This window comes from Chamaea fasciata, unplaced genomic scaffold (assembly GCF_029207755.1).
Source record: "Chamaea fasciata isolate MVZ Bird 193981 ecotype frontalis unplaced genomic scaffold, bChaFas1.0.hap1 SCAF_1, whole genome shotgun sequence".
Taxonomy (NCBI): Eukaryota; Metazoa; Chordata; class Aves; order Passeriformes; family Sylviidae; genus Chamaea; species Chamaea fasciata.
In genome coordinates this window covers 89,257,312-89,272,212 of record NW_027094086.1, presented here as the reverse complement: position 1 = coordinate 89,272,212, position 14,901 = coordinate 89,257,312, and the positions used below count along the sequence as shown (strand labels likewise).

Sequence of the window (14,901 nt, the reverse complement as noted above, 5' to 3'; positions counted from 1 at the left end):
GGTCAAATATTGTCATAAATTAGAAAAAGAAACTCTGTTTTATGGCTGGAAAAACATGATACAACAAGATCTCAGAGCTTATTACAGACCGAGACGGACCTAGAAGACATTGTGGGGTTTTCTGTTGAAGACACTAAGAGCCCGTCCACAGTAGGAGAGGTTTTATTTGATCTGCGAAAAGTATGTCAGCAGTTTCACTTTAGGTTGTTACCCAGGTAAACCTTGAGGAAATAAAAAAATGTAATTTCAGAGAATAACAACACAATTACAGACAAACTTTTCATGCTTCAGTATGAGCACTTTTAGGATTGGAAAACAGACTCTCTTTCACAAGCACCTTTTTATTGTTTGTTTGTTTTTTTAGGGCTTCGACATGTCTCTGATGACCAGAAGACTCACAAGAACCCCAGCCTACGTGCCCAAGGTCCACCTGTTCGTTCTCCAACAAAAAGCCATACTCCAAGTCCTACCTCTCCCAAGAATTCCCCACAGCAGAACCATGCCCCTGTCTTGGAGCTAGAGGGAAAGAAGTGGAGAGTGGTGAGTTCAAGTTGCACCTCTGAATTAATTGCACCTTGCACATTGCAAACTAGGAGGAGCACTGAAACATCTCTTCTGTCATTAACATGCAACAAAACAAAGTTGCAACTAAAATGGGCTGAATCCTCCATTTCTCTGCATTGCTACAGTTCAACTTTCACTATTCTGTAGAATCTTAATTGATTTGTCTCTGAAAATCGCTTATTAATTCATCTCACTGGAGAATATCAGAACCAGCATATAAATTCCTTGCAAAATCAGATAATGTCCCAGAAACAAGTCCAGTAGAGAACACCAATTAAAATCCCTTTTTGCAGACCATTCCTGTGAATGAGAGAGCACAGTCATCACAGACCACTCTCTCCAGTTTCCCCAACCAATGGAATTATACATTTATTTTTCATTTCCCATTCCATGCAAGCATGTATTCCATGCTTAAAAGTAGAGGAGTGTTTTCCTTTTGCCCAATCTACAGATGGAAAAAGATTTGTTTAAAGTTTGGGTGTTGTTAATTTATGTGGGCATATACCAAAGAATCTGTGAATGAAAATTGATGTGGCTGTGTTGGTTAAGAGAGAACAGAAAGCATTTTCAGTTTAGTCATGCAGAAGGTTGTATACACAGTGTATATTACAGTGGAGTCCAGTTTGCATAAGGTGCAGTCACCGTTTGCCTGGGTTATGTTGCCTTATGGTTCTACTACTTGGAACTTGCCTTGTGGATCCCCAGCTTTTCCTGAATATCCGTGGAGTGTAATTGTTCTTTTAAGCCTAAAGGAAGGAAGTTTCTTTGCCTATTACTCCTTTATTGTATATGGTAATGCCTGTATGTGTTCACAGTATGCTGTATCAGTATCAAACATTATATAACACTTAGGGAAGGAAAGCTTGCTCTGTTCTTCAGTCTGAATCAGATGGGAGCCAAACAGCAGTTTTGTGTGTGCCTTTTTAAATTGTTGTGAGCATAACATCTTCGCTGCAAAATTAATGGATTTATCACTGTCTGTGCTAACTTCTTCAGCTCTGCAGCTCTGAAAGATACAGTGTCATCTAAGGGTCAGTTATGTGAGGTATCTAGTCACCAAGCAGATTAGGATTTTAAGCCACAGGAAGGATATTGCTCTGTTGTAATTGAAGATGCAATGACTCGAGGATAAATTGTACTAAACTCTATCTGACTGTTAGCTAAAGACTGTTAGTTAACGACAACAGGTTAAATGAACTTTCTTTTGAAATAGGAATATCAAGAGGATAAGAATGACCTGGTCATTAACAACACTGAACTCAAGCAAGTGGCCTACATTTTTAAGTGTAACAAATCTACACTTCAGATAAAAGGAAAAATCAACTCAATTACTATTGGTGAGTGCGTAGCTCAGCTGGGCTTTAAGTGACAATCTTGAAAAAACAGACTTATATGATTAATAATGCATCTGAATTATTCCGTTCACTTTAATGATTGATCGCAAGAGTAAAGTCACTCCGCTGTGCAGTGCAGGGCTGGGATTTTTTGTAGTTAATGTAGCAGGTGTGAATGTATTTGCTATGGTCTTACCTTTCTCATTTATGATTGCTTTTATTTTAGACAACTGTAAAAAGTTTGGCCTTGTGTTTGACAATGTTGTGGGAATCGTGGAAGTGATCAACTCCAGGGATATTCAGATTCAGGTAAATACCTAATTGAGAGATGAAGACAGACCTAGAACAAGTGAAGGGGGGAAGTGCCCAACATGTAGTTACAAGAGATTTTAAAAACTAACAGAGCACAACAAAAGTAAGAAGTAATTAAATGGATCTTTATGTGCACTAAGTTCTGCTGATGTTTTTAGAAAATACTTGTGAAAACTATTTACTATCACTGAACAAACTTCCTGTAGCTGAGTGCCTTCTGGCCCTGGTAAAGCTGAGAGATCTGTGCACTGGCAGAACTGTTACTTCTGTCCCTGATCTGCTTGCTTTCATGCTTAGCAACTCCCAGCACCTGAAAATTCAGTGGTGCTTAGAGAAGAATTTTTAGCAGTTAGCTAATTGATTTCTAAGTGCACAAGATTTTTTTTTTTTCTTTTCTTATCCTCTCAATGGAAATGTTCAAATAGACTGTTACAGGACAACTAAATGCTATGAAGAAGTAAAAGTAGATGCTGGGATTTCAAAAAATCTCCCTGGCCGTCTCCCAGTGACGTGACACTTTAAATAACTAAGTAATGTACTTACTTGCCTTCAAAAGGCTTCATCAGAGATCATCTTCCTTGTGATTCTCGTGAAAAGAAAATAAATGTATTTTTAATCGATACATTGCCCTCTCTACTAGGAACACAGGTCCTGCTCAAAATATACAGTCTGCCTGACATTTACAGCACTTCAGTCATCCCATTTCAAAGAGGTCTAAGTACCTGCTCTAATGCTGAGTTGCGTCTGACGCACACGATGTAATCACAATGTAAGAAGGGACTCCAAGATGTATTATTTTAAGTGGAAAAGAAATGTTAATTATTATATTAAACTGCCACTCTTCAAAGTGAGGTCTTTAGCTCAAGAGGCTGTGCCTGCTGTATGACATTAAATATAGGCAGTCCTGCTCCATGCTTCAGAAATAATGGTCATAGCCCCCACAGGGAATAGGAGCAAGATGGGGTTTTTATATTTTGAGCCTTGTGCAAGTGACTGGCATTGCTACCAACTGTGCATTATCTTCTGAACTGTAACAATCAGTTTTAGTCATGATCACTACATGTCTTTTTACAGCAGAGGCAGTTAGTTAAGGATCCCAGGCACTTATTTGAGCAGTTTCAAAATAATTATGTTGTTTTTAATCATTACCTCTTAAACTATTCATGAAAACTGAAAAATTTGTACTTAATGAATAGCAAAACCACAGCTTGCTAATACTCAAATAAAGTGGAAATACCTTTTATAAGAATCAAATTTTTTAGAATCAAAATTAATCATGTTCTATGAATATTGCATAAGGCTTCTATGCATGTCATGGAGCAGAGTGGCAATCCACTTAAGAAGGCAGGGTCTGGTTATATGCTGTATGCTGCTCAAATCAGGCAGCTCCCACAGGGCAGGCATATGTCACATGCTAAGCACCTCAGTTTTCTCAGGAGTTTGAAGATCTGAGTTCATAATATCCAAATACATGATATATTAATGCAACAGGTTTCAGTAAATTAATCCTACAGGTTTTGCTATAGTGACTTCAGTGCCACATTGCTTGTCTCTCCCTCATCTCAGTGGTATCTTTTTTCCTTGCCAGATGTTTGCAAAAATTTTTAAACACCCCTTCCTTCTGTTATCCATTGCATAGGAACCCATTTAAGAGAATGAACTTTAAGGTGCATTGATCCATTGCGTAGCGCAGACTTCAGGAAAAGGGTGGGATGCAAGAGGACAGACCACTGGGTTTACTGCCACATTTAAGGAACTGAAGTTGAAAGATACTATTTAAATTAAGTGATGGAGACACTCTCATTAACAAGTACATCTCTGTCACATGCTGTCACTGTTCTATGGCTTGGGATAATCTCTGCTGTTTTGATGTCCAGAGTATATTGCCATCCTTGCTAGAGAGGGTAGGAGCAGGAATTTTTGCTGACAACCAATGAGTCTGACTGTTAGCCATAAAGAAATCTTTCAATCTGTAAAGTTGCAAACAAGAGAAGATTTCCCTTCCTCACCTCAAGTAAATCTTGTGCTTGCTCTTAAAGAGACATACAAAATAGTTTTTGAGATTTAATTAAATTGATCTTAGTAATTATGTACTACTGTAGCTTGCCTGAAGGGGATAAAAACCCTTTCCTGTTGCATGCTGCAAGAGCTTTGGAGTCTTCAGAGTGTATTACAAATCCCTTGTTGAATACTAGTTTATGCTGGGGTCCTTCCTTTGCCGTTACTAAGTTGAAGTTGACGTTTTACTTCTTAGCCAGTTCTCACTGATGAACAAGGTGAACACTGCCTAAATATCAGCACAAAAGTATCACTGAAACTAAAGAGAATCAGAGAACTACTGTCATCAAACTATGTATTAAAAGCTTGCTGGATATTACAGGTTTGCTGTTGTGTTTGGTCTTTGTTACCACCTTCTTTGTTACCAAGAATTTTCAGTGTCCAACAAATGAAATCAAAGCATGACACAGGCAGGTGACACATAGAATAGGTGCTGGTGGTCATAATTAGACTTAGAAGGCCGTGAGGATTTTAGCACTTGATGTTAAGTAGATTTTATTTTGCAGGTGATGGGGAAAGTGCCAACCATTTCTATTAACAAAACAGAAGGCTGCCACATCTACCTCAGTGAGGAGTCATTGGATTGTGAGATTGTGAGTGCCAAGTCATCCGAGATGAACATTCTCATCCCCCAAGATGGTGATTATGTGAGTGAGATTTTTTTTTTTTATTAGTTTCTTTTCTGTTCCATACTAGTCTTGGCAGTTAAGAGCACTTAAGCCGCTAGGAAAGAAACTGATGTAACACACATAGTATGTGACCAAAAAGTGATCCAAACCAATTTAATTTCTATGTGCCTGTATCTCAGGAGGAAGAATTCCCTATTTTCTGGGGCACAAAGTAATTTCAGAGATCAGAAGTTATGTCCTCTCTTTCCATTCTGATGGATAATGGCTTCATGTCCTGTCCATTTGATCTTCTTTTTTTATATCTAAAATTAATCTCTCAAAGAAATTAACTTCACAGAAGAGCACTTAAGTCTGAAGAAGATGAGGCTAAAACTAAAATAAATATAATACTAATATAGGTGAAATCATATAGTATAATATACCTGTTTTTTTCTAAAGCTGTTGATATGTGGGTAGCTGTAGTACTTTGCACTATTTTCAACATATGTCCTTAAAAGCCACTTAAACTGGTGCATTTTCCTAGTTCCTTTCCCATTCTAGTAAAATGTTTAACTGTGCCCTGTGGCATTTCTAGTAAAGTCATGCTCTGTCTCTTCACACACAAGCAGGCAAAGTGTGCTCATAATAGTTCCCTGGTGTCCTCAACAGAGAAGAGTTGAAATTGCAGTGCATGGCCATAGCCAAAACTTAAATTTCTTGTTAGTCTTTTGGGCTCAAATTTAGTACAGGGGCTTAGGCTTTATAAAATAAAACGTGTAATGAGAACTTTTGTGCTTCACATTTCCAAAAGTGACTGCTGGGTGCCCAGCTTTAGACAAGTAAAAAGGGAACAATTTTTAGTGGGCGCATATTCACCCATCTCTTTTTAGAAAAGAGTCCTTTTGGTCAGTCTTGCCTCAAAATCACCATAACATCAGAAATTACTGGCTGTCAAAACACCTCTCTGAGGTCTGAATGAAAAACCCTTCTCTTCATGTAATTTTTTGTTTACTGGGTACAGAGAAATACTCAACATCTTCCATCATTCCACTGAATTTGTAGAATGGAGGGGCACTTTATTTGATGTTCGCCTTTGTTTTGTGTACCCCACAAAGGATGCTGACTATTTTGAAGTGTATCACACTTAAAATTATTGGGGGTTTTTATTTTGTTCTTCCATATTACAGTATTGCTTTTGTCCTTAAAGTTAGACTCCTGGCTTAATCTCTGCATCTAAATCCTCTCTACTGTCTTCCAACCCAGACACCGATGGAATCTGAAGCCATTTCTGACATGAGGCTTATTTACTTAGTTGATGCAGATAATGGTGTGAGAGGGATTATTGCAAAGTAGTACCATACCAAGGCTATTTGAAACTGGGGAGCAATCAGCCTTTTTCCTGTGTGGCATTGTAAAATAGCTTCCTAGGGCAATGAAGAAGGCTTCTCTCTAATCCTGGCATGTCTGAGCTATCAATGCTTTCGCAGTCATGTAGAACTAATAGTATTCCACCAGTTTTCACGAGATATCCCCTGTTTGTTTAACCATCGTTGTTGCTTTTGTTTCCTACCAGAAAGAATTTCCGGTTCCTGAACAGTTCAAGACAGCATGGGATGGATCTAAGTTGGTCACTGAACCTGCAGAGATTGTGGGTTGACTTCCTCACGCCATGGAGCACTTGCTGACCATGGCCAGCACACACAAAGCAGTCATGTAAAGAACTAGAAGTAGCAGGAGTTCATGCTGCTGTCATAGGCCTTCAAGCATTAGCTCTGCATGCTAGGAACAGTAACACATCTGGCACCCTTTTGTCAGGTCCTGGTCACGTCTCCACACAGTTTGCCTTCACATACAATTTTAATTCTGAATGGGAATGTAATAGGCTAAACCCCCATCCTCCAGTCACATCATTGATTTGAAATACGGTATACATTACATTAAGCCAACATACTGCACGATACACTTTATCATCTTGCTTCAGTGCATTCCTTTTTGTGTTTCTGCTAATCAAAAATAGCATTAAGACTTTAAGGTGTTTATTTTTACCTATTAAGCAATTCCTGTATGATGCAGTAAAAATGTCGAAAGTATGCAGTCTCTTGCAGTTCTGTGGCAATCATAATGTGTTCCGTTTCAAACAAGCAAAAAAGGACCGTTTTCAGCACAGCAATACATTTTACTAACTGAAAATTAAACAAAAAAACCTGGTAATTTAATCAGAAATGTTTCTAATATGCATATTTAGAAGATCCCACAGTTTTCTGTGAAGTAAGATTTTTTTATGGTTCACAGACTTGCTGTTGCCCTTTCATTTCTTGTAAATTAGTAATTCTTTCTAAGCTAGGGCCTCATCAATGCTGCTGAAACCTTGCAGGAAATTACTTGAAGGTTTTTTGCTCCTTGGATTTTTTTTTTTTTTTTGTGGCACCATCTCCCACTTTTTAAAATTTCACATCTTATCTTGCATCTTATACAGAAAACCAAGGAGGACAGACACATCTGATACTAGCTAGTTTTCCTTACTAATAAAGTTCCTTTAAAATATTTGTATTGTAGCTCACCACGTTCATTAAAAGTATCATCCTGGGGGTTTTTCCCCACATCTGTAGGACTTACTTTCAAATGTGTCCATAAAGCAAAGTCATAGATTTATGCCATACTAATCCTGAGCCCAAATAAAGGGGTAATTTCCTGTTTAGTCCTTTAACTCTACTTTACAGTCCCTACAGCTTTTTTTAACAAAGGTGGAGTATTGTATACGTTTGTACTATTTCAGCACATAGTACAAATAAAATATAAAAAGTTTTAAAAGTCAGCTTATGGTTTTGATCACTTGTAATACTTTGTATCAGTGAAATCACAGTAAGATGCTTGCAGAGCTAGTTACAAGCTAAATTTGTGCCTAACTTACCCTGAAAGTACATTAACACTTAAGGGTTTTTAAGTATACTTTTGATTGTAAACCCTATACAATACAAGCAGTAGTGCGCATTCCTTACGGTTTTGCTATCTGATGTTTAACCTACGTGTATAATGTGTTTGCTTTAATATATATCATTTTTTTCAACCATAAACTTCTTATGAAATAAAAAGGAAAATGTAATTGTTTAAAAACAAAGTTGTTCAGAGCTTACTCGATTGCACTGTTTATCCTATAGCCTTTCTCTTCCTTAAACCCTGTTTCAAAAGCTGGAGTGAGAAAAAGTAGCTCCTTGTCCCATTTCACTAAAATATTACCACTTCTGCCACCATAACCCACCTGTGAGTAGAGGGTATTCTGCATGCCAGCTGATAAATCTGAAGTGTCGTGCACATAACTTTGGTGACAGCCAGCAAATGGAGCTTTTCATGATTCTCACTTACTGGTACACCTGTGTCTGCCAGGGAATATGTCTAGGGAGATGATCACAATGTAGTGCCAGTTGGAAAGGTTTGCCTTCTATTTTTAGCTTTTCCCGTTGTTTCTCTCTATGGCTTCAATCACAGGTAGTCCACTCCATTATCACTTAGATGTGGCTCATCTCTGAAAAGTGGGCATTGCATACTTGTCATGATAAAAGGATTGTTGAACGATTGTTTCTTTAAATCATAATCGTAATGCATTCCACAAAACAACCTCGTTCTGGAGCATTCTGGCCTGAGATACTGACTCTTTCTTTCATACTGCATCAAAGAGGGGACAAGGCATTATGCTGCTGCAGGATGTCACTTACTGCTTTGGAGTTAAGGCACAAACCAAGTATCAAATCTTGATGATAAACAGAAAGCAGCAAGACAGCCCTGAATCACCACACAGGCAAATGCTTGTAGTTCCTCTGAGGGATTTAACTCCCCCATCAAATACAAAGTCTGTGAAGGCTGATCTGATTCTTCTTTAAACATTTGAAGGCAAACTCCTTTGTGGCTAGACCTCCACCTTAACATTCACAATCCTGCAATGGGCAAGAGCCAGGTATATTGCTTTGACTGTTTTCTTAGCAGAAAAAGGTCCTTTGAAGTAACAACATGTGCCTGACAGTCTGAACACAGCTCAGACCTTTGTCAGAGGGCAGAAGTTTAGAAGAAAAGGAAGGCCTTGCATGGACAGACCCAAGGCAATTGCTTCAACTGAAGAAAAGGATACCAACTCAGTGCATTACTTGACACCAGAAAAGTAGGAGAGAGACTTCTAAAATAGATAACATCCAGCACTCTTAGTCAACCACATAACAACAACAACAAATCTGTAACCACCTTTTGTCAGTTCAATTTGGTCATCATAAAAAATACTTGTCATACATTTCCAGTAGGTTGGAGTGTTCTTTCCCTGCAACCTGTCATTAAATCCAAAATTAAAAAGGAGTGCTAAATCAAAGAAGTTCTGCTTCTGCTTTACACAAATTTGTGTACAGTTAAAGGTTAAAAACTCATTTTGTGAAAAATCAAGTTGTATCTTAAGAATAGAAATAGCCAACAAACTGCAGAATGATGATTTGATGAGTCATCTCAACCATGAGCAGTTGCAGTCACCAAGTTTTCAGCAGCAAGACATCTGTATTTGATGGTTGATTCCAGCAAGGAATGAACTGCTAAATGCTGAGCATCCCTAAGGTCCCATTGATTTTTTTGATTTTACTGCACTAATATTGTGGTCATGCTCTAAGATCAGTGCCACTGCCAAAACAGGAAACAGTGAATTTCATTCATACACTGATATGGAAAAAATATGTTTGGGATAATTAGCCAGTTCATTTCTGTAAACCTGCATAGGTCAAATATTCACTAGTACAGATGCTGTCAGTCCTCCAGTAAAATGTATGTAAAAGAGAAGGGGAGTTTTTAATTTAAGTGTCTAAATGCAAAGAGCTTTTTTTTCCTAAGACAAGCTTCAATGGATGTCAAACTTTCTTAAATAGAATAGGGTGCAAAGAGGAGGGAGCCAGGCTGTCTTCAGGGGTGCCCAGTGACAGGACCAGAGACAGTGGGCACACACTGAAACACAGGAGGTTCCCTCTGTACGTCGGGAAACTGTTTTCACGTGCAAGTGACCAACACTAACACAGGTCAGAGAGGCTGTGGAGTGTCCATCCTTGGAGACATTCAGAAGGCCCATGGACATGGTCCTGTACCACCGGCTCTGGGAGGCCCGGCTTGGGCAGGGGGCCAGGTGGGCTCCAGAGGTCGTTGCCAACCTCAGCCCTTCCGCGTCCTGTGATTCTCGCTTGGTTGTTTAGAATATTAGTTGCTAAGAAGCCATGGGAATTGGAAGCGTGGAGGTAGTGACTCCAAGTACCCACCAGATGGCAGGAAACAGCCGAGGCCGGGCCTCCGCAAGCTTTTAATGACAACCTGCGCGACTGCGGCGTTTACGAAGGACGTGAATGCTGTTTGCCAAGGAGCTGGGGAATTCTGCCCTTTGAAAGTCACTGCAAAAACACTTAATATTACTTTGATCTTGAAATTATCATCTTGGTAAAAGGTAAAGGTTTGAGTAGAATGAACAAGGAAGAATTAAAAATAACTACTTGTTACCAATAATCAAATTGATCTTTTGGGTTGTTTTTCCTGTTTTGGTTTTTTTTTTTTTAACACTGCTAAGCTTATCTCCATTTTAAAATTCCCTCATTGAACTTGAAAGTAATATTTAACAGAGTCATTGAAGATAAAGGAGTAAGTAATTTCAAATCTGTGTTTGAAAACCAGAAATCTTTTCCATGTGCTAGAGAATTAGACACTTGCTAAGATTTCCCTGTGCCACAGTTGCTTTGCAGACAAATAATTTTTGTTCTTACTCTTTCCTGAATCATCAACATATCTGGGTCTGCAGGAGTTCCTTCAATGTTACTGCACCATCTGTTCATCACCCTGTGCCTCACATATCTTTTCTAGAGATCAAACATTTGTCCATTTGGAATGCTTCAAGGGCTCAATTCAGTGTTCAGCTAGGGCTCCTTCTAAAATGTGGAAGCTTCCAGACAAATGGAGGTGAGGTTCACTCAATTACATGATATGCTAGCAAGCACAACAGTTATCAAGAGCATACAGAGCAGATTTGGTTTCCCTTGTGGACGTGATCTGGGCACAACTGCTGTGAAAATGTTGCCCAGAAGTAGCTACTGCTCTCTGAAAATTCCTATAAACAGGCCCCTGACTTACAATAAAATCCCCCTCTTATTAGATAAAAATCATAAATAATGCTCCCCAAGGAATGTTCTGATTACCAGAATAAAAGAACCTGCTCCATCTTTATGGTTGAATTAACCCTGAAAAATCTTTTTGTGTGCCAAAAGTTTTGTAGAAGAACAGAGAACATTCCCTACTCCACCACCCAAAACTCGGTAGTGACTTCCTAGGTTTAACCCTTCTTCCCTAGGTCTTACTGCACGCTGAGGACCCTACCTGATCACCGCTGACCACCAAAGACTCTTGCTCTCCAAAGCCATAGTCCCACTGCTGCTTCAACAGAGGCACCACCATATTTTCTCCCTGGGAAGAGAAGGGAATGTGGCAGAGAAGGGAGTTAGGTAACTGGTAAGGCTTCCCAGTGCCACATTCCTGAGTAAAGTTGTTTTGTTGTTACTCTTCCTACAAACAAGGCCAAGGTAAAAAGCAAATAAAGGTGTTTAAGCACAACTCCTAAACCAGACAGTACTAATAAAACAGGCAACCACACAAAAAACTTGTGTACCCTAGGATAAAAGAGGAAGAGTTTCTTTTTTTTTCCCCAGCTGATTTGCTATGACCTTTTTATCAACTGTGACCACCAGGATTCTGTTTTCCCTGTATTCCACTTGAAGTTGCATCTATTAGAAAGAAGTTGCCTCAGTCAACTGTGTAAGGCTTTAGAGCCAATCTCTCCTTCAAGTTCCTTAGATGGGACAGATCAGGTTCAAAGAGAAAGGCTTAATTAATTCAATTTGGGAGGAAGTGGTACCATTTTCCACACTAAATGTATAACATTTTACATTGCATTTATGTAAATGCATACATATGTTTTTTGGCTCAAGTTTCATGTTCTGTATCTGGCTTTTCATGTTCTGTATCTTTCCCCAAAAATAGGGGAGGTTCTCACTCTTTGGTGACTCTGTATAGTTTCAGTGAAGAAGAATCTCTTTAACCATCATTTGCATTTAATTTCACTCTGTACATGAACATAAATACTTGATACAAATGTTCAAACAGCATGAATTGTAGCTGCTGGGCTCAACAATAATTAACCACTTTGCAATGACAAGAGCTTGTTGCTGATTAATGTCCAACAACTCTCATCCAAGGACTCTTTAGAAGAGCTCCTATTATTAGAATATTTCAGCTTGATGCAGGAGATGTGATCAGTTATCCCCCGAGCAAAGGAAAGAACTGAACTTCAATGCTTCAGCGATTCCTCGGTTTTAAAAGTGGTTTAAAACCCTTGAAAACGAGATGCTGGAAGGAATCAAAGGTATCAAAAATGAGCAAAGGTACAGTGTCTGTAGCTCTGACATATTTACAGCACACCAGTGTTCGATTACCTCCCCTTGACCATGAAGGATTCCCCACTCAAGAGTGACTGAGCAGGTTTTTCAGCATTACCTGCACTTAAAGAGCTTAAGGTGGGATTCCACATTCCCCTTAAGCCTTAACTATTCTGGTACCAGCTTTTGGGTGCTTACCTCCTTCTTTTGATCTAGTTCAAAACAGTTCCTCTTGCCTAAATCTCATTTCTAGAGAAGAGGATATTTAACTGCCAAGGCATTCAACTACTTACTTTCATCAGCTGGTGCAATGAGCTGCCCACCCACAAGAGAAAGAAAAGTAGCAAGAAATGGCTGCTGCAGAAGACTATAAATACTGCCCTGTGTGGCAATCTGACACAGCAATGAAACAAGACCCTCTGTCAGAAAAAGCCTAAGCTGGGAGTTTCCCACTACTGGCAAGCTCTGTTGTCACAGCATCCCTGTCGTATGTGTCCCAGAATAGAAAAATCTGAATGCTTAAAGAATTCGTGGGTCAATTGTGGGTTTGGTGTGGTTTTTTCTAAGCAGAAGACTAAAAAACTAATAACTGGAAAAATTTGGGCATAAGGAAACATAAGTTGTTACATAACATTGTTACCTGTTAGTCCCCTGCTCTCCCCCTTCAGTGATTCTGTTTCACCTTGAATATCCAGAATAATCTCACAGTGAGTTCTAACTGTGGGTATGCCTGTGTTATGCTGCTTCTGGTGAGCCTAAAATTTAGATGTGAATGGCAGCATTATATGAAGTCTCTGAGATCTTGTACTTTAAGATCTCATCTGGCTTTCAAAACCTGTGGCCACAGAGACAAAAAAAACCCCACCCAAACAACAACAACAACCACCACCAAACAAACAAACAAACAAAAAAGGTGAGACACTCCTTGGTCCTGAAGGGTTTGTGGTAAAAACCAAATTTAAAAGAATTAAATAGACTGTAACTCAAGAAGGAAGAAGAGAAGCGTTATAGGGAAAGAGGTATTGTTACATTACATTTATTGTCAGTTTTCAAAAATAGTTTTTCTATTAGGAATTAATAGATGGTTTAAAACCACGTTTTCCTCTATACACTAGTCTGTCTATCTTCCCTCTTTTGTTCCTTCCTAATCATGCTAAAACTTGCTGTATTTCCCTAAACATTTACCCATACTGATTTCACCAAGGTCTGCGTTACAAAACATGCCAATGTAATTAAAACCATAGCGACATAATGAGTGCCAGCATCTTACATAACTGCATAATATTGTATGGGACACTATTTGGTAATCACTCTGGCAATTCACCTCAGCTTGCTTGTATTAGAGACTCACTCCACACAAACTTCTGGGACCGAAAGAGTGGAAATTTCTGTTACATACATGGGAAAAATTCTTTACTGTGAGGGTGGTGATGCAGTAGAACGGGTTGCCCAGAGAAGCTGTGGATGCCCCAGCCCTGGAAGTGTTCAAGGCCAGGCTGGATGGGATTTGGAGCCACCTGGGCTAGTGGAAATTGTCCCTGCCGATGGGGCAGGGATCTTTAAGGTCCATTCTAAACCAGGTCCATTCTACGATTCTATGATTTTTTCAATTTTTAGAACTAGTTGAGGTTCAATGGGAAAACAGCTCAACAGGGAAGGGAGAAACTTTTGGTTTTGTTCAGCTGTGATGTTTGCCGTCTTCAACATGGGAAACATTCCAGGTTCACACTATGCATTACTCGTTAACTCAGTATTGAGCTGTGTTGACATCTCTGTCAGACAGAACTCTCGGTCTGGTTGAGATGCTTAATAGAACACAGAAATCTTAAAGACTAAAAATTAGTTTGAAGAACTGTGTTTAGACTTGCTGCTGGTTCTCTGTTCAGCATTTGAGGGGAGCAAGTCCTGTGAGGAGCGGCTGAGGGAGCTGAGGGTGTTCAGCGAGGAGGCGGCTCAGGGGTGAACTTACTGCTCTCGAAATACCCGAGAGTGTGGCCAGGTGGGGACCGGCCTCTTCTCAGAAGAGTTTCAGGTTGGACATTAGCAAGAATTTCTTTACGGAAAGGGTGATTAGACTTTGGAACGGGGCGCCCAGGAGGTGGCGGACTCACCGTGCTTGGAAAGCCTGGAGGTGGCACTCAGTGTCATGGTCCGGTTGACAAGGTCATGTTCAGCCATAGGTTGGACTCTATTACAAAGGTCTTCTCCAACCTGAATGATTCTGTGGGTCGTGGGGGGTTTGATTGTTGGTTTTGGTTTTATTTATGGGGGCTTGTTCGTTTTTGTTTTGGGGGTTTTTGTGTGGGGTTTTTTGTTTTGGGTTTTTTTTTAGAGGAAGAACACCACATGTAATAGGGGAAAGATGAAAAGGGAGAGAGAGAGGAGGAAAAAAAACCCCACAAGATTAACAGAGGAAAACAAAAACGCAGAACCCGCGCCCGGCCGCCGCTCTGGCCGCCGCTCCGCTCGCACGTCAGGGGCAGCACCCCGCCCTCAGCGCTCGGCGATACCATCTTGTGGCGGGGGCGGGGGGAAGGCTGCTTCTCCTCGGCCCCGTGCTCTCCTCGTCAGGCTCCTCCCCCCCCACTCCTC

The 14,901-nt window shown here is 39.9% G+C and overlaps 1 protein-coding gene across 5 annotated transcripts in view; it reads left to right on the top strand.

Moving 5' to 3' along the window:
• Positions 1-7,994, top strand: part of CAP2 (cyclase associated actin cytoskeleton regulatory protein 2) — a 68,396-nt gene extending 60,402 nt beyond the window's left edge. For all 5 annotated transcript variants that reach the window (XM_066188616.1, XM_066188626.1, XM_066188601.1 and 2 more), the window contains 5 exons: positions 365-540; positions 1,778-1,901; positions 2,125-2,207; positions 4,775-4,915; positions 6,450-7,994. In XM_066188616.1, the coding sequence (XP_066044713.1) occupies positions 365-540; positions 1,778-1,901; positions 2,125-2,207; positions 4,775-4,915; positions 6,450-6,533 (608 nt within the window). In that variant the 3' untranslated portion in view covers positions 6,534-7,994. The remainder of the gene's footprint in view (positions 1-364; positions 541-1,777; positions 1,902-2,124; positions 2,208-4,774; positions 4,916-6,449) is intronic.
• The last annotated feature ends 6,907 nt before the right edge of the window (positions 7,995-14,901 follow it).